The 19,666-nt window shown below is 30.9% G+C and overlaps 2 protein-coding genes across 2 annotated transcripts; both read right to left on the reverse strand.

Moving 5' to 3' along the window:
- Positions 1-4,596: 4,596 nt before the first annotated feature.
- On the reverse strand, positions 4,597-9,904 carry LOC130977121 (protein SIEVE ELEMENT OCCLUSION B-like). The gene is made up of 7 exons (XM_057902142.1): positions 9,516-9,904; positions 9,291-9,383; positions 8,590-9,035; positions 8,417-8,511; positions 7,167-7,297; positions 6,054-6,512; positions 4,597-5,282 (listed from the first exon to the last, which is right to left on the reverse strand). Exons 1-7 carry the CDS (start codon positions 9,738-9,740, stop codon positions 4,689-4,691), a joined length of 2,043 nt encoding a protein of 680 aa, XP_057758125.1. The 5' UTR covers positions 9,741-9,904; the 3' UTR covers positions 4,597-4,688.
- Positions 9,905-11,667: 1,763 nt separating this feature from the next.
- Positions 11,668-18,245, reverse strand: LOC130974859 (protein SIEVE ELEMENT OCCLUSION B-like). The gene is made up of 8 exons (XM_057899700.1): positions 18,232-18,245; positions 17,221-17,431; positions 16,987-17,079; positions 15,566-16,011; positions 13,910-14,004; positions 13,614-13,744; positions 12,816-13,274; positions 11,668-12,408 (listed from the first exon to the last, which is right to left on the reverse strand). Exons 1-8 carry the CDS (start codon positions 18,243-18,245, stop codon positions 11,818-11,820), a joined length of 2,040 nt encoding a protein of 679 aa, XP_057755683.1. The 3' UTR covers positions 11,668-11,817.
- Between the last annotated feature and the right edge of the window lie 1,421 nt (positions 18,246-19,666).

Raw genomic sequence — 19,666 nt, forward strand, 5'->3', positions numbered from 1 at the left:
GCCATGACCAGCTTATCCCAAGAGTTCAGGCTATCTTTAGGTTGAGAGTCCAACCATACTCTAGCTCTGTCTATTACAGCAAAAGAGAAAAGCATAAGCCTGTAGACCTCGGGATCAACCCCATTGGTCTTAACAGTATCACAGATTTGCAAGAATTCAGTTAAAAACTGAAAAGGATCTTCTGATGGAAGTCCATGAAACTTGCAATTCTGTTGCATCAGAGAAACTAATTGAGGTTTTAGCTCAAAATTGTTTGCTTAAATGGTAGGGATTGAGATGCTTCTTCCATGTAAGTTGGAATTTGGTACAGTAAAGTCACCAAGCATCTTCTTTGCATTATTGTTGTTATTATTTTTGGCTGCCATCTCCTTTTCTTGTTCAAAAATTTTAGTTGGGTCCTCTTCAGAGTACTGTGCTTTAGCTGCTCTTAGCTTCCTCTTCAAGGGACTTTCAGGTTCAGGATCAGCTTCAACAAGAATGCCTTTTTCCTTATTCCTACTCATATGAAAGAGAAGTAAACAAAGAAATAAGAGGAATCCTCTATGTCACAGTATAGAGATTCCTTTATGTGAGTAAAAAAAGAGGAGAATAGAAGAAAGAGAAGAAAAATTCAAACACAGAAGAGAAGAGAGGGTTCGAATTTTTGAAATAAAGAGCAATGTTAGTAAATGAATAAATAAATAAGAAGAGATGAGAGAGAGAAAATTTTCGAAAATTGTTTTTGAAAAATTGGTTAGTGATTTTTGAAAATTGAGATAAGAAATACAATTAAAATTAAAATTTGAAACAATTAGTTAATTAAAAAGAATTTTGAAAAATTGTGAGGGATTTTCGAAAATTAGAAAGAGAAAAGTAGTTAGATAGTTTTGAAAAAGATAAGAAACAAACAAAAAGTCAATTAGTTAGTTGAAACAGATTTGAAAATCAATTTTGAAAAGATAAGAAGTTAGAAAAGATTTTGAAATTGATTTTGAAAAAGATATGATTTGAAAAAGATATTATTAAAAAGATATGATTGAAAAGATATTTTAAAAAAAGATTTGATTTTTAAAATTAAATTTGATTACTTGACTAACAAGAAACTAAAAGATATGATTCTAGAATTTAAAGATTGAACCTTTCTTAACAAGAAAGTAACAAACTTCAAATTTTTTAATCAATCACATTAATTGTTAGTAAAGTTTTCGAAATTTTGAAATGAAATTAAGAAAAAGATTTTGAAATTACTTTTTTAAATTTTTGAAAAATAATAAGAAAAATGAAAAAGATTTGATTTTTGAAAAAGATTTTGAAAAGATAGGATTTTCAAAAATTGAAATCTTGACTTGACTAACAAGAAACAACTTATTTTAAAAAATTTTGACTAGGTCAACCCAAAGATTTCGAAAATTATGAGTAAAATAAGGAAAAGATATTTCTTTATTTTTGAATTTTTAATGAAGAGAGAGAAAAACACACAAATGACTCACAACATGAAAATTATGAATCAAAACACATGATGCATGCAAGAACACTATGAATGTCAAGATGAACACCAAGAACACTTTGAAGATCAAGATGAACATCAAGACTTATTTTTGAAAAATTTTCAAGAAAGGAAAACATGCAAGACACCTAACTTAGAAATTTTCAATGCTTAGACACTATGAATGCAAAAATGCATATGAAAAATAACAAAAAATACAAAACAAGAAAATTTAAAGATCAATCAAGAAGACTTACCAAGAACAACTTGAAGATCATGAAGAACACCATGCATGAGTTTTTTCAAAAAAATGCATAAAAAATTTTTAAAAACATGCAATTGACACCAAACTTAAAAATTGACTCAATACTCAAACAAGAAACACAAAAATATTTTTGGTTTTTATGATTTTATTATTTTTTGTAATTTTTCGAAAATTTCTTTTTCTAGAAAAATGAAAACACAATAAAAAAATTTTTGAAAGATTTTTGAAAACTTTTTGGAAAGAAGATTACCTAATCTGAGCAACAAGATGAACCATCAGTTGTCCAAACTCGAACAATCCCCGGCAACGGTGGCAAGAACTTGGTGCACAAAATTGTGATCATCAACAATGGCGCCAATAGACTTGGAGCTCTCAAACTTGAATCACACTTTGTCACAACTTCGCACAACTAACCAGCAAGTGCACTGGGTCGTCCAAGTAATACCTTACGTGAGTAAGGGTCGATCCCGCGGAGATTGTTGGTATGAAGCAAGCTATGGTCATCTTATAAATCTCAGTTAGGCGAATTCAAATGGTTATAAAGTTTGATAATTTAAAATATAAATAAAACGTAAAATAAAGATAGAGATACTTATGTAATTCATTAGTGGGAATTTCAGATAAGTGCATGAAGATGTTGTATTCCTTCTGAATCTCTGCTTTCCTACTGCTTCATCCAGTCATTCTTACTCCTTTCCATGGCAAGCTGTATGTAGGGCGTCACCGTTGTCAATGGCTACTTCCCATCCTCTCAGTAAAAATGGTCCAAATGCTCGGTCACAGCACGGCTAATCATCTGTCGGTTCTCGATCATGTCGGAATAGAATCCAGTGATTCTTTTGCGTCTGTCACTACGCCCAACAATCGCGAGTTTGAAGCTCATCACAGTCATTCAATCCCTGAATCCTACTCGGAATACCACAGACAAAGTTTAGACTTTCCGGATTCTCAAGAATGCTGCCAATGGATTCTAGCTTATACCATGAAGATTCTGATTAAGGAATCCAAAAGATACACGCTCGATCTAAGGTAGAACGGAAGTGGTTGTCTGGCACGTGTTCATAAGGACGGATGATGATGAGTGTCACGGATCATCACATCCATCAGGTTGAAGTACAGCGAATATCTTAGAATAAGAATAAGCTTGAATTGAATAGAAGAACAATAGTAATTGCATTAATTCTCGAGGTACAGCAGAGCTCCACACCTTAATCTATGTTATGTAGAAACTCCACTATTGAAAATACATAAGTGATGGTCCAGGCATGGCCGTGAGGCCAGCCCCCAAAACGTGATCAATAGTCTCCTAAGATGAACAATTGATTAAAACTGAGATCAAAGATGAAAATGCAATAGTAAAAAGTCCTATTTATACTAGACTAGCTACTAGGGTTTACAGAAATAAGTCTAAGTGCAGAAATCCACTTCCGGGGCCCACTTGGTGTGTGCTTGGGCTGAGCTTGAGATTTATACATGCAGAGACTTCTCTTGGGGTTAAACACCAAGTTGTAACATGTTTTTGTCGTTTAACTCTGGTTTGTGACGTGTTTCTGGCATTTTAATCCAGAATGCATCATGAAACTGGCGTTAAGTTTGCATCATCTAAGCTCGAAAAAAGTATGAACTATTATATATTGCTGAAAAGCGCTAGATGTCTACTTTCCAACGCAATTGAGAGCACACCGTTTGGAGTTTTGTAGCTCCAGAAAATCCATTTCGAGTACAGGGAGGTCAGAATCCAACAACATCAGCAGTCCTTTTTCAGCCTGAATAAGATTTTTGCTCAGGTCCCTCAATTTCAGCTAGAAAATATCTAAAATCATAGAAAAACACACAAACTCATAGTAAAGTCCAGAAATATGAATTTTACATAAAAACTAATAAAAACATCCCTAAAAGTAGCTAGATCCTTCTAAAAACTACCTAAAAACAATGCCAAAAAGCGTATAAATTATCCGCTCTACTAAATAAACAGAAATATGACTGTGTAGCATTTTGCGATCAAAATGAGAAAGAGAAAAGTGAGAAAACTGCAAGATTAGTGAACACTACCTTCAATAATTGTTCGTCTTTGCTTTTTGTCTTTGTTGGTGAAGATTTCGAATTCATCTTTGACACTTCCTTGACTTTTCGCGACGATTTTAAGATATTTTGATCCTTATTTGAATTTTGAGCGTTATGGTTTTGATCGAGGGAGAATAACCATTTTTCATAATGACATTTGCGCTATTCGATAGTTGGACAAGCCGTCTTTACACGTACTCTAGCTTGAGAGTTATTTTTGTTGGGTTTGGACAAACTTATTTAGACTTGTTTGCCAAAAAGACTTGCATGTGTAACAGATCTATTTATTTTGGTTACCTACCGCTCCTAATAATATCAACCCTAAACCTAATATCTCCTTTTAAACTAAAGATTTACACACAAATTTTTTAAAAATGGAACTCTCGAGGTTTTCATGGGTTTTTTTTTTGTTCCTTTTTGGCATTTGCGGTGAGTTGGGTTGGGTTATAGATCTTTAAACACAAATGAGTTAAAGAGAGTCGAATACCGAATAGGCCGATAGACTTTGGGCTTGGCAACCATTATATAGATCCACCAAAATTAAACCCAAACCCAGAACCATTATGGCGACATAGGCTTCTTTTACTCTTGGTCTCTATTATTCTCATTTTGATCTACTCTTTTAACTGAAACTTCAGACTTCAGTAGCCTTTTCCAAGATATGTAAATTATTTCAAGTGAGATCTCACTGGCTTGTCTTCTTGATAATCGTTGCTACCGCAATTTTCTTTTCATATATATAGGAAAACTTAATTCATCAATTCCATGACTCAAGGAATGAATATTAGCAGCAAGAAAAAACTCAAGAAAAAACCATGAGAGACATTCTTATTTCATTTAGAAGAGAAAAACTAATTAAGATAGCACGCACACAAGGACATGATAACATGAATCCTAATAGTATGTAGAATTTGCATTAGTAGTAGTACTAGTATTATCATTGTGGCAGCACTTGTAAGTTATGAAAATGTCCATAACTCTAGGACAATCAGGACACTTTATAGCCTCTGGCAACTTCCCAGCAACATCAGGGATTTCAAATTGTGCGCAACGGTGCGTTTCATGTGCAACCCTCTCATGGTATTCTTTGAATGATAATTCGAACCCCTTCTTCACCACAACCTCCTTCCACCTCTCAAACTCTGCCACCGCCTTCAACATTGTGGTTCCGTGGCCACTAAGAACCACAGAGGAGCCTTTGCTCAGCAGGGCCCAACCGGTTTCGTCCTTGTAACACAGCAACCTCTGCACTTCTTGTTTCACTGCATCGGCAGCCTTGTGAGCCTTTGTCACAAACAAGCTCTCTACCCGCTTCCAGAAGCGTTTGAAGATGTTTCTGTTTTCCTTTTCCACACAGAATAGCTCTATGGATATCTTTAACTCTTTTATTATGGCCTCATTTGCAAGGGATGCAGCACTCTTGCTGAATTCTTGGATCCACTCTTTGTCTTTGCCTCCATAGAACAATATGTACTTCTCCTCTTTTATCTGTTTCAATTTACCCCCAAAGTCAGATGAGTTATGCTACATGTACATCAAAATCAGTCACCAAAGTCCGTTACCAGTATAAAATATATATTGTAATATAAATACACATTGAAAATAAATTAAATCACACATTTATTTATACACAAATATATTGATAGCTAATTTTAATGGCTGATTTTGATATACAAATAGTATTTTTAAACTCAGATATATATATTAAATTGTGATAATAGTATCCAAATGATACACGCCATCCAAATTAGTCTAAAAAAATTTTATATAGAAATTTTAGTTCAAACAAATCTTTTATTTGCTGAAAATTGTTTAGAATTATTTTCATCTAAGAGATTGGTCTTCTGTCATTGCTATTAATTAAATTTTTTAATGAGCTAGACAAATAAATCTTTAATAAATTTTATTATAACGTAATTAAGTTTTTAAATAATACATTATAAAATAAATTAGTTTCTTTTTAAAATGACAGACGAACCACCAAAATAATTCTAAAAAATTTTTAATAAATAAAAATCAATCATGATAAATATACTATAAAATTAGTTATTAATATAGAATACACATTAAAAATAAGTTAAATTATATATGTATTTATATATAAATATATAATAATTAATTTTAATAACTAATTTTAGTGTATAAATAATATTTTTAAATAAAAATTTAATAAAAAATAAATTATTTTATTTAAAATTTTTTGAGGATGAATTTGGTGTTTATTCTATGATTTCTATCCAAATATATAAATATGCTTACCCAATTGTCAATGTTGGAGTGAATACCAGCAACAACTGAGCCAACCCAATGTTTTTCTTTGTGAATTGTCTCTTCTTCAACAGTGGTAAAGGGAAAAGCTTTCATTCCATAGGCCTCAATCAAATGGAATGCGTTTTGATGGAGCACCTTGCCTTGAGGGTTTAGCAGCACGACCATAGGACTCTTCTTGAAGTGCCACTCCTCCTTGATGTACTTGTAGCCTGCTATGCTTCCAAAGTGTTGAACCACATACCATTGCATCTTGGCCTTTAGAACCTCGAATTTCTTTCGCAGATGCTCGCTCCATTCTTCCACTATTGGAACCCAAACGATCTTATATTGCTCTTCTGACTTAATGGATTCATGAACCGGTCTCAGTACTGAAATCTCTTCTTCTGTGATGTCTAGAGTTGAAATGAATAGGTATACATGTTTCTTTTTCAGCACTGTAATGTCAACCTGTCATGTCGAGAAATGAAAGTTAAAATATTCAATAATCAACTATATTCAAAAGAAAGGAAAAAATTATAATATTATATAAGATATTTTGACTTATTTAAGATATAATATTTATTTAAATCAGATTCACATTCTATTTAACAGTTTAATATAAGGCCAATTTTATAATGAAAAATTTTTGTAGCACAGAATGAAGAGAATTATTTAATTTTATTTTAAGAATTAACAAAAAATAACATATTTTATGTAATAACTACTATTAAACACTTCATAAAAAAAAAAATAATTCTCTTCACTATCTTTTTACTCCAACGTAGCATCCAGCTTAATGTAGTATGAATTTATACAACGTCTCAACATTATGATATATGTATATATATATATATATATATATATATATATATATATATATATATATATATACACTCTTAATAATATTACTTATACTACTAGGGTTTGACAAGCGCTTAGCTTTGCAAACGATAGTAAATCTATGTACTATTGTTTCTGATTAAAAATGAAAACCAATAACATAATGTCTACCTTGAATAACCTACTACGTAAATTCATAGCTAGTAAACTGCTTGAATATATAATTAAATAAAATAGTAAATCAATATATTGCAATAGGAAAATGTGAAAATATATACAAACCGTAGTTTCAGAAGCGCAATCGAACAGTGGCTGCGGGGCATCCTTGGCGAAAATTAAGACCTTAAACACTTCCATTATCTCAGTTGGGGTTTGGAAAAGCTTCCTTAGCTTACGATAATATTCTGCCTCCTCTGCAATATTAGCCAAATCATTTAGTTCCTTCGCAAATATCATTTCATCTCAAAGCAGTAGTTCTACACTTCTACTCTTTAAGAAAATTAGGGGAGAGAGAGACAGAGAAAAAAAAAGAAAATATGTAAATGAAATACAGTAAGAAATTTATATTATTGGGAAACAAATTATAAATATTAAGAAAAATATAAAGATATATATGCAAGTATATTTTTCTTCTTGGTACTTAAGTAGTCAAATTTTAAGAGAAAAGATATTCTCTTCTCCTGCTGTTTAAAAGACGTTCTCTTTTTTTCTATTTTTAAATTATACATTTTTCTGTAATAATTAAATAACATACAATTTAATCCATTTGATTAAATATTTTTTAATAATTATTATTATAATTATATATATTATAATAATATAAAATATATATTTATTATTAATATATATTTAATTTAAAATTTTTATATATTTTATGATTAATAATAAATAATTAAAAATAAATAAAACTTATTATTTTAATAATAAATATATTATTATTATTATTACATAATATAAAATATTTAGTCTAAAATTTTTATATATTTCATGATTAATGATAAAAATTAAAAATAAATAAATATATTATAATAATAAATGTTTTTATGTTATATTTTTATTTTTGAAATAATCAAGTAATTGTCACTAATTTATATATAAAAATAATTTTTAAAAAATATTTTAATCAAATAGATAAAAATGTATGTTATTTAATTCTTAGAAAAAAAAGACACTATATATATATTTTTTTTTAAATAGAAGAAAGGAGAATGTTATTTAGACCAAAAAAAATTTCATTTCTCAAAATAATAATACCTAGCATTTTTGTGTCGATCAAACTCGATAATTAACACGACCTATTCGATCACTTATTAAATAGTAGTGAAAAAATCATGTTAGCTAAGGGGGAATTAGAGACCGTGTGTCCATGAGTTCTTCACTAAAATTTAATGGTATCGTTATTACTTATTATTGCATTTCACCGGTTTCGATGAATAATAATAATTCCCCGTAACACATCCATATAGAGTATGTACTAATAGGATCATTATTCACTAGTGACTAGTCTAGTAGTATTTTGTGTTACTACTGACCAATTTGGTGTCTACAGAGCGCGATGTGCTTCCTCAGTTTGCTGAGTACCACGTTGATCTTTTGACCATAATGGTATAATTCCTGTTTCTCCTCCCTGAAATCAACCAACAATTTTGTTGCTGTTGATGACAAAATATGTGTAACCAGTAATTAGTGGAAGAATTTAACTTACGAATCAGTTGTGAGACATTCAATCTGAGTGACAATAGTAACAAGAGTGATGATACACCAATACACATCAACTGGGATATGCTCCCTAGCAGGAAGCAAAGCAGGCACATCTTTAGTGTCATAAGAAGAGAGCTTTTCCAACTCAACTATCAACTCAATCACTTGCAATGTCGCTTTCACCAGATTGTTGACCTCAGTGATGGCTTCACGGTGCTTCTGCAAATTCGCAGGCCGTATGAGCAGTGGAACTCTCTTCATCACTGCCACTGATTTCGCCAAAACATCTGTTTGTAGATGCTGAGATAGCAGCCAGAAATCACCATATTCAACTGCCAAAGCAGCAAGTGTGAGCACTGCTTTCGCATCCCATTCGTAGTGTGAGAGCTTATGGAGAATGGCCACTGCAGTTTCGTGAGCAGTTTCCTCACCGGGAGCCTTGCAACACATCTGCCACGTCATAATTATATTAATAGAGACATATAACTATTCATGTAATTGCTTTTGTAAGTTTAAAAAAAGAAAATATATCCAAAAAATTTTATGTCAATTCAAAAGAGATCTTGTGTGAAATAAAATATTATAGATATAACTATAAATTTTGTAGAAAAATAGTTTTATGATATATATAATATAAATAAGAGTAAGTGACTTAGTCGATTCAACATCCAATTAATAAAGAAAAAAAAAAAAGTGAATTATTACCTCAAATGAAATTTGCTTGAGTGTGCAATAAGGTGAATTGAAATTGGGTTGGAGAATCTTTTCATCAATCTCCTCCATGCTTGATTTGGAACCCTGCCAGAGGATTTATCACAAGTGGATATACATATATTATATATAGGACAATCAAGAACGTAGCATAAAATAAACGGAAACATTGGGAAATAGATAATGAAATCTAATTAGAAAGAAGAAAATATAATGAACCTGCACAAGGTCGTCCACAATGGAGGTTGAACGGATAAGGGCACTGTGGACAAGAGTGAAAAGAGGATCGACCTCAAACTTAGTGTCACTATGAACATGAGTTGAGTAGATTAGTTCCAAGATGTGCTCGTCCGACATGGTTAATGGATTATGCTCCTTCTCCTCTTTGTGATTGTGATGATGGAGTAGAGACTTCAGTGACAGCTTATGATGATGATGAGCCATTATTGTCCTCCTTAGCTTGATTGATTTCTTGCTGCACCCTGCTTATACTTGATGATTGTACTCCCTTATTAGCTTATTTATAGCATGAAAGATATGCTTGAGCAAGGTAACAAACCTTTAGATATTTTTATTTCATTTATTAATTAGTAGAATGAACATTCTTGATTGATTTTTTTTCTTTATCTTTAATTCAAAGTCATTTGTTAAAAACTTTACTTTTGCCTTTTGGAAACGAAATTCTGTGGATCAACTTAGGAGAAAAACCTTCAATAAATTACTTAAGTAAATATTTACAATAATAAGTAAAATTCAATTTTCAAAAAAAAAAAATTCACAGACATTCAATTGTGTATTGATGCATGCAAAATTTTAGATAGCCAATACTTTTTTTCTATTTTTGTTTTACATTTGAATTAATTCTAGCTAATTCTCTTCTTTATAACTAGAAGTGTAGACTCTTAATATTTTCAGATAATGAGTTTAAATGTTGTTAATATTATATATTTATGGTAAACTTCAACTCTGAGACTTGATCTCAACAACAATAACATTCAATAAAATAAAATAAATGTATGAAACTGCCCCAATACGAAGCACATAAGAAACGTATAACAAAGAAGTTTGATGGAATTCTGAAGTCATTGATGACCAAGCATTAGTAAAAAGATAGGCTTTGCAAATTGCAATTATCTTATTTTATTTATTGTTTTCCTATTTTCTGAGGGCGCATAAACCAAGAATTTCTTGGGGTAGGTTTCAAGTGGGTTGCGATGAATTTTTTTGGAAATTATGATTATCAGTGATTATATAGGCTGTCATTGCTAGTTTATGTGTTTGGCTTAGTTTCCTTTTTCTTGTCTTTTGTGGTCTCTTAACGTATGTTCTTGTGTCATTACTCGTTTGTTTGAAAATTTTAGACCATTTTAAATGGTACTATGCTGAAGATTCAAGGAAGAGGATTTTGAATGAAGGCTCTAGCAGCCTTACTTTTTGATGAAATCATCAACGCTAATGTATTAGGTAGCAGAGGAATGGAATAATACTCTTGGAAAGATCTGAATGATAATATAAGTTGCATGCATCACAAAACGGAAAATACTTAACTAATAAGTGGACAGATTATAATCTCTTACACTATATATTCACTCTTAATTACTACGTATATATGAAGTCACAAATCTATACTTGACACACTAATAAACAATGTCACAAGTCACAACGCCTATTTATAGACTATATAAATCGGTGAAATTACCTACTTCCATCCCCTGGTTTACAAATTACATTGTCTTGTGGAGTAGTCTTAGCTTATGTCCTTGGCTTTATGTGCCTGGCTTGTATCTTCTAGCTTATCTTGCATCTAAGACCTCCGCATAATAAATATATATCTACACTTGCTCCACTACCACGGTAAATAAATAAACAAAAGTTGGTTGAATCTTCATGCATGTGCAAAGGAAATTTTATTAGTTACTGTCTTGTGACTCTTCATGGGTTCATTATTTATGAATCCTTTTTCCAGAGCCTCCTTAAGCTGGTTCCAGCAGCGGAGGCGAGACCAAGCAATCTTTTCTTTCTGAAACACAATAATTTTATGAAATTAAAAAAGCTATGACACAAAAGTAAATGAAGTACTGTTTCTTATTAGGATCTTGATTTGTAGACACACATCTCATAACAGTATAATTAATGATATGAAAAAAACAAGGTAATGTCTACTTTATGTAATAGAAAATTTTTTAAATAATGTGTATTGCAAAGAATTTATCGTAAAAACTTATTCATAAAAACAAATTTATTATTTTCAAGACTTAAAATATAAATTCTAATACACATTTATTAAACAAAAGGCTTAATTAACAGCAAATAAGTACCTATTAAAATATAGTATAAAGATATTTGCAACTTTAGTGTAGTAAGATAAAGATCAACCTTAATTCAATTCAGTTCCAACACTCAAGATAAGCAGCAACGTACAGAATACATGAAAAAACACACAATTGCTCTTATTTTAAAGGACACACTAGGAACAATTTCCCTCAGAGTTGCATCTCAGTAATTAACAAAATGAAAGTTTCTAATGTGCATCGTTACTACTGATAACAACATTATTATTGTCATTGTGGCAGCACTTGTAAGTTATGAAAATGTCCATAATCCTGGGACAGTCAGGGCATTTTATGGCCTCAGGTAACTTGCCAGCAATATTTTGAATCTCAAACTGTGCGCACCTGTGAGTGGAGCGCACAATCCTCTCATGATACTCTCTGAATGAAGTCTCAAACCCCTTCTTCCTCACAACCTCTTTCCACTTGTCAAACTCCGTCACCGTCTTCAGGATTGTGCTTCCGTGGCCGCTCGCCACCACCGACGACCCTTTGCTGAGTAGGGCCCATCCGCTCTCGTACTTGTAACACAGCATTCTCTGCACTTCTTGTTTCGCACTATCAACTGCCTTATGAGCCTTCGTCACAAACAAGCTCTCTATGCGGTTCCAGAAGCGGCTGAACAGGTTCTTGTCTTCCTTTTCCACACAGAAGAGTTCTATGGAAATTCTTAAGTCCTTTATGATAGGATCATTTGCAAGCGCTGCAGCAGTCTTGCTGAATTGTTGGATCCATTCTTTGTCTTTGCCTCCATAGAAGAATATGTATTTCTGCTCTCTGATCTGTTGATCATTCACAGAGTGATTAGCAATACATTGTCACCAAAAAAGAATATGCTAACTCCATAGAGAAAACAGAAAATTAGTCCTAACTCCTAAGGTAGTGACTCCTATATTATTCTCTGTTTCTTTTTATATATTATCTTTAAACTAGAAAGAGGCGAATGCTAATGCAGTAATGCACTCCCAAAAAAATAAGGAATATAGAGAGTATCTAAGTCACTGAAATAAAATATATTAAGAAGAGAATTAAGATTTGTTTACCCGACAAAAAATAAAACACTTCTTACTTACGAAAAAACTATGAAAAATAAACTTAGAAAGGATAATATAGTAGGTTGTTGATATTTATACTATAAAAATTATCAATCCTATTATTGTGACCGATATATCCATAAATATATGCTTACCCAAGTGTCAATGTTGGAGTGAATATCACCAACCACAGGACCAACCCAATGAATTTCATTGTGAATTCTCTCCTCTTCCACAGAGGTAAAGGGAAAGGCCTTCATTCCATAAGCCTGAATCAAATGGAATGCATTGGTATGCTGAACCTTGCCTTGAGGGTTCAAAACCACAACCATGGGACTCTTCTTGAAGTGCCATTCCTCCTTGATGTACTTGTAGCCTGCTATGCTTCCGAAGTGTTGAACCACATACCATTGCATCTTAGCCTTCAGAACCTCGAATTTCTTTCGAAGATTCTCGGTCCATTCTTCAACTATTGGAACCCAAACGATCTTATATTGTTCATCTGTCTTGATGGATTCATGAACTGCTCTGAGTACTGAAATCTCTTCCTCTGTGATGTCTAGAGTGGAAATGAAAAGGTATACATGCTTCCTTTTTAACACTTCAATGTCAATCTATCATGGGAAGTAAAAAAAAAAAGAATCATCAACTTGCAAACTGTTCTCTCGTTAATGGGCTGGGCTTCAGCCCAACTTTAATATATATTTTCGTAAAAAAAGATAGTAAAAATTAGAAAAGTATTATATTTATCACTGTGTATTTTTTACTTTTGATATTAAAATTAGTAATTGATAAAAAATGACAAAAATTAAAAAATATATTTTAATTACCATTTCTGTAAAAGTTAATATTCTTGTTTTAATTAACATTTTTTTATGACGATATCAACTAATATACGTTTATTTGTGCTTTTATCACTACGCTTATTTTTGTAAGAAAAGGTATATACAAACCGTTGTTTTAGTAGCACAATCGAACAATGGCTGTGGTGCATCCTTTGAGAAAACGAGGACCTTAAACACCTCCATTATCTCCGTTGGAGTTTGGAAAAGTTTCCTAAGCTTACGATAATACTCTGCTTCCTCTGAAAATAAATCATAATAGAGAACTTATTTAGTTTGCTTGATGTATTTTGTCCCTGCAATTTAAGCTTTAAATGCAACAGTTTCTCCTAATTTAATAGAGAACATTTTCTAAAGAAAGTGAAAATGACAAAAAAGATAAAGGGTGGCACAATTTCACTACTGACCAATCTCATGCCTGCAGAGCGTGATCTGCTTCCCCAATCTCCCAAGTATGAAGTTTAATTTTTGTCCATATTGATACAGTTCCTGCTTCTTCTCCCTGAAATCGAACAATTATAACCTGACCAAGCAAAGGCCACACCAAATCTTCCAAAATTAAAATGTAGATAGTCCGGGAAAAATATGTTATTTGTAAATTAGCTTATTTATAATCTATTATTTATTATTAATTTTACAACTAAAATATATTATATCTCATTTTCTTATTACAATTGAAATCAATTCGTTCTCTCTAAAATTAAAAAGTCATATCTTTCTTTTTATCTCCCTTTCTCTATCTCTTTCATTCTTTCGTTCACTTTATCTTTCTTATATATCATTATCGATTATTAATTATAAATTTTATAATTAAAATATGTAATATAATATTCTCTAATTACAATTAAAATAAAATTAAATTAAAATTAAAATATTGAAATTCAAATTAAAATTTAACTATATTATATTACTAATTTAACAACCAAACTATATCACATAATACTCTCTTATTAAAATTAAGAAAAAATATTGTTTTCCAAAATTAATAAATTTCCTTCCTACATCTTCTTAGCTACTTCTCTCTCCTTCTCTATTTCTCTCTATAATTCTCACTCTATATATAACTTATAATTTATATTTTATATTACTAATTTAACAAACTAAAATATGTCACCAAATATCTTTTTATTATGATTAAAATAAATTTTTTCTCTCTAAAATTAACAAATTCTCTCTCTCTTTCTTCTTTATCTTTTTCTCTTTTTTCTCTTTCAATCTATATTTCTCCCTACTTTTTTGTTTTAAAAAAATAAAATTAATAAAATAATATAATTTAATTAAAAAATAAAATAATAAAGATTTGTATTAAATTTATAATTAAATATTATCAAAAATAATTCTGTAATGCATAAAAATATGCATACTTTTTAGTTTTTTTAAATAAATTTTAAATTTTTATCGCTTATCTTTTTAATCTATATTTTTACTTCTCTTTCTTTAAATATTTATTTTATATAATTTAGAGAGAATATTAATGTTGTGATGAATAATTAGAATCAAGATTTAATTGTTTAAAAAATTAGATTTTGAGTTAATTTTATAACTATCAATATAATTTATTTTTATAATATCTAATTATATTTTTATATAGATAAAAAATATTATTTTTAAATAACAAGCATAAAAATTAATTACTTTTATTTGTGTAATAAAATAATATCTAATCAAATATAAAAATATACACATTAAATTTTTTTAAATTTTAGATAATAAATATTAAAATTAATTATTAATAAAAAATTAAACTCTTTCGTACTAAAATAATAACTAAAAAATTTATTGTTTATCTTTTTTATCTATAAAAATTTTAATCTTTTTGGTTGTCAGAAACTTTTGTCTTTTATAACTTTTTTTATAAAAATAGTATGATTTTATAAATTTTTGTGTCATAATCTATAATATCAAGATAAAATTAATGTAATTTTAAAAAAATTTATATTTTCATAATGTTATTACAAACTCTAGTTAACATTTATTTTTGGATGTTGATAATATCACTCTAAATTAAACTAAACTAATAATTTTCTTGGAATTCAATGTTATTAATTAAGAACACAACTTACGATTGGGTGGTGAGGCAATCAATCTGAGTAACAATAGTGACAACAGTGATGATAGCCCAGTATACATCAACAGGGATGTGCTCTCTAGCAGGCACCAAAGCAGGCACATCTTTAGTGTCATAAAAGGAAAACTTCTCCAACTCGAATATCAACTCAATCACTTGCAATGTCGCTTTCACAAGATTGTTGACCTCGATGATGGCCTGCCGGTGCTTCTGCGCGTATTCAGGCCGAGTCAGTAGCGGCACTCTCTTAAGTACTGCCACTGATTTGGCCAAAAGGTCTGTTGGCTGATGGTGAGCCAATAGCCAAAAGTCACCATACTCGAGGGCGAATGCGGCCAGTGTGATCACTGCCTTTGCGTCCCACTCATAGTTTGAGAGCTTGTTTAGTATCACCAGTGCCGTTTTGTGAGCTGTTTCCTCACCTGGAGGCTTGCAACACATCTGCCATCATAATTAATCACTATTAGTTCTCAACTTCCAAACTTAATTATATAATCCTTTGAACTTGAACTATAAATATGTTATGTCTGCCATAAAAATTGTCGACATAGAACTAATTAACTATGCTGGTGATTGGTGAATAGTGATTACGATTGTCAGCATAGTTTACTATATTGTAGCGACAATTATTGTGGAGAATACAGTCTTCAACTGCGACATTGATCGTTGCCCTAATTCGAAAAGGAAAAATAGAGGTAAACAATGAAAATACTAAATAATGGATATATCTAATGTTCATTTTACTAAGTGTACGGATAGTTATTCTAATATTAAGATTTAGATGGATAATTTAGAGATATAATGTGTTTTGATTTGATTGGTGATTGTTAATATTGTTCAAAAAAATTATTGGTTACTTAGTATTACCCAATCAAAAAACATCATTTTTTTTTGTCACAATATATGCTGTAATATTATTTTGTTAGCACATGTCTCTATTCTTGTGACTATAAATCCTTATTAATAGTGACAAATATCTGAAAAAGATTATATTTTCACAACAATTGGATCAATTTATAATGTTAGTTGAAGAAAAAATGTTTGAAAAACATAATTAGATCAATATAAAATTACTTTATTTCATATTTTTTAATTACCATTTGTCTTATTTTATTTTTTTAATAATTACTAGCATAACCGTTTCAAAAATTCACTTATCATATTAACTATAGAATTTTTTTTTAACTGATAATTCAACACTACTCCGATCCGATCTTGTGAGATTCATGTGCTAGCTAGTGTGTTGCCACCAATCGTGTAAATATATACATGGTCAATTAAATTTTTTAATTGTTGGAATCCATTTGCATACAAAAAAAAAAGGTAGAAACACATACACTATATATACGCTATTGAATAATAATAATAATAATAATAATAATAATAATAATAATAATGGATTTATCAATGAATGACCTCGAAAGATATTTGCTTGAGTGTGCAATGAGGTGAACTAAAATTGGCTAGGGGCATCTTGTCGTCTATATGTTCCATCATCGATTTAGAACCCTGCAAGATTCATGACATGTGCATATTAATAGCTATAAGAAGGTTAAGAATAATTCTATGAGTTACTTTTTTTCTTTTTTTCTTTTTTTTTTTTTGTTGAAAAAGATCGATACATTATTGAGAGATATGGGGTTTAATTACCTCAAAAAAATTATCAACGATGGAAGTTGAACGCCTAAGGGTAGTGTAAACAAGAGTGAAGAGAGAATCCACATCAAACTTAGTGTCACTATGAACATGTGTTGAGTATATTTGCTCCAAGATCTGCTCGTCAGACATGGCTAATGGATTATGGTCCCTATCCGCTGTCTGGAGTAGGGACTTCAGTGACAACTTATGAACCATTATTATCCTATTCTTACAAAACTTACAAGAAACCTAAAGCTTGTTGGTGGTGCACCAAGTTTCCTTGTTCTTCCTTATTTATATCATAGAAAATGCTTGAATGAAAAAGGATATGGAATATTTTATGGATTTAACTTTTATAAGTAGTCATTATAAAAAACTTCTATATATATCATTTAAAATAGGAAAATGATGGTTGCACCATATTTTATGTACAAGTTTTTTTTAATGACATAAAAAAATTATTATCTTTTTCCACTTCTCATGAATCATTTTAAATATAAAAAATGAAAAGTATACAAGAGAAATATATTAAAAAATGATGCATGTAATATTTCTCTTTAAAATATTTGATTGGAGTGTATTCTACCTTCAAAAAAAATAAAATTGATTGAGTCTTATAAATAGGGTAAATAAAATACTGTATAATAAGACTACTATTGTAGCAAATCAACTTAGTTGGTTTAGTAGTTATTAGTTTACTAATTCGATTAAATAAGTATTGATAATTCAAATTTTGTCTTATATATGCAATAATTCAATAGTCAATGATAAAATCTTAAATAGAATTTAAATTTGAATAAAATTAATTTTTGACTTACCAAATTAAAAATTATCATTTAAAAAAAAAAGAGTACTACTGTACCGGTAATTGATGATGATGAAAAACCGAAAAAAAGGACTTTTCTTGTGATCAACCATTGCATGCAAATAAGTTCATTTATTTTCATGATAAGAAATTCATGAAGCAGTAACAAAGATAACATCCAAATGATATACCAAACTCAAAGCCTAGTAAAATTGAACCTGTACAATTGCATTAACGACTAGCACTGTAGCACATTACCACAAGAAAAATGTTAAATTGTGCTAACGTAAAATTGTGCACGAATATCATAGGAATATTTGAGAGAGCGAGAGAGAGAGACAGGAGGGGGAATTAATAAGAGAAGTGCATTCATTTTTTTAAGGGCAAATGGCTTATATAAACTAACTGTGAATTAAATTTACCCAAATCATTCAAAATAAAAAATGGTATATGAATTTCTCAAAGCATGTAATTATGTAAATCTAAATAGGTATATTCGATTTAGTAGAGTTTTATGCAAATTGAATCAATCTCATTCGATTTATACATGCATGGTTAGAATTTTTAGTAAATAGAACCAGCAAAATTTGATATACCATGATCGTAATATTCATAAATAAATCGACACAGTACAAGTCGATTTACTGTGTATTGAGCAACACATGTAAATGGATATAAGCTAATTCGATTTACTAGAGACCAAATGTATATAAATAGCTGTTGAACCTGAATTTCTCATCATAGTGATATTCAACGGCTAGTGATGAGAGTTTTTTAATTTTGGTGTAGTATAGAGGATCGATTAAGAAAAAAACGCATTTTGAAATTAGGTTTACTGATAAGGATCCGCTTAGTGTTTTTCTCAAACCTTCAACAAGTTTCACCGAGTTTCATAATACTATAATCCGAAAACTGGGACTACAAGGCGTTAAACGGGTGGAGAAGTTATTCTACGGAATTCTGATTTTCGTTGTGCAGGATGATGTGAAGTACGATTCGTTCGTCATAGGCAGCTACGAAGATCTGCAAGTACTATTCCATTATTGTCGGCAATTTCCGGAGGTGAGAACTCCTGAGCTGTTGGCCAAGCTTGTAGATGTAGTCTCTATTTCAAGAGGTTCTAACCGTAATCCTCAGCCTTCAGTCACGGTAGCCTGCTCTAGTTCGAGGCCGGTTGGTGCCTCTTCATCTTTGCCTATGATTAAGCCTGAGGCAGCTTTGGTTGCCTCTCCATCCTTCGCCGCTGATCTAAATCGCGCTCATGACGGAGAAGTGGGTGACACTGGACCCTTTGGTGATGTTGCAATTTCGATGATCGACATTTCTGATGTGGTACCAGAATCCCGATCAGATGGAGCACCAGATAGTGTGAAAGATGTATTTTAGGATGAGAATGACGATGATGATGTAGAGTTCGTTATCATTGCCGATGATAGTGATGATGAGCTAGCGACGAGTACTCCAGCTGGGGGTGGTGTAGCGGCTAGTTCAGAAACTCCACAGTACCACCGCACTTTTTAATCTTGGACTTGGATGCCATGAGACAGTAGGGGTACTTGACGTGCCTGTCGGATTTGGGGCCACAGACACACAGGATACATGAGGAGTAGCCGAGTTTCAAGTTGGTCAACAGTTTTAGGATAAAGAGGAGGC

The sequence above is a fragment of the Arachis stenosperma genome, chromosome 4 (assembly GCF_014773155.1).
Source record: "Arachis stenosperma cultivar V10309 chromosome 4, arast.V10309.gnm1.PFL2, whole genome shotgun sequence".
NCBI lineage: Eukaryota > Viridiplantae > Streptophyta > Magnoliopsida > Fabales > Fabaceae > Arachis > Arachis stenosperma.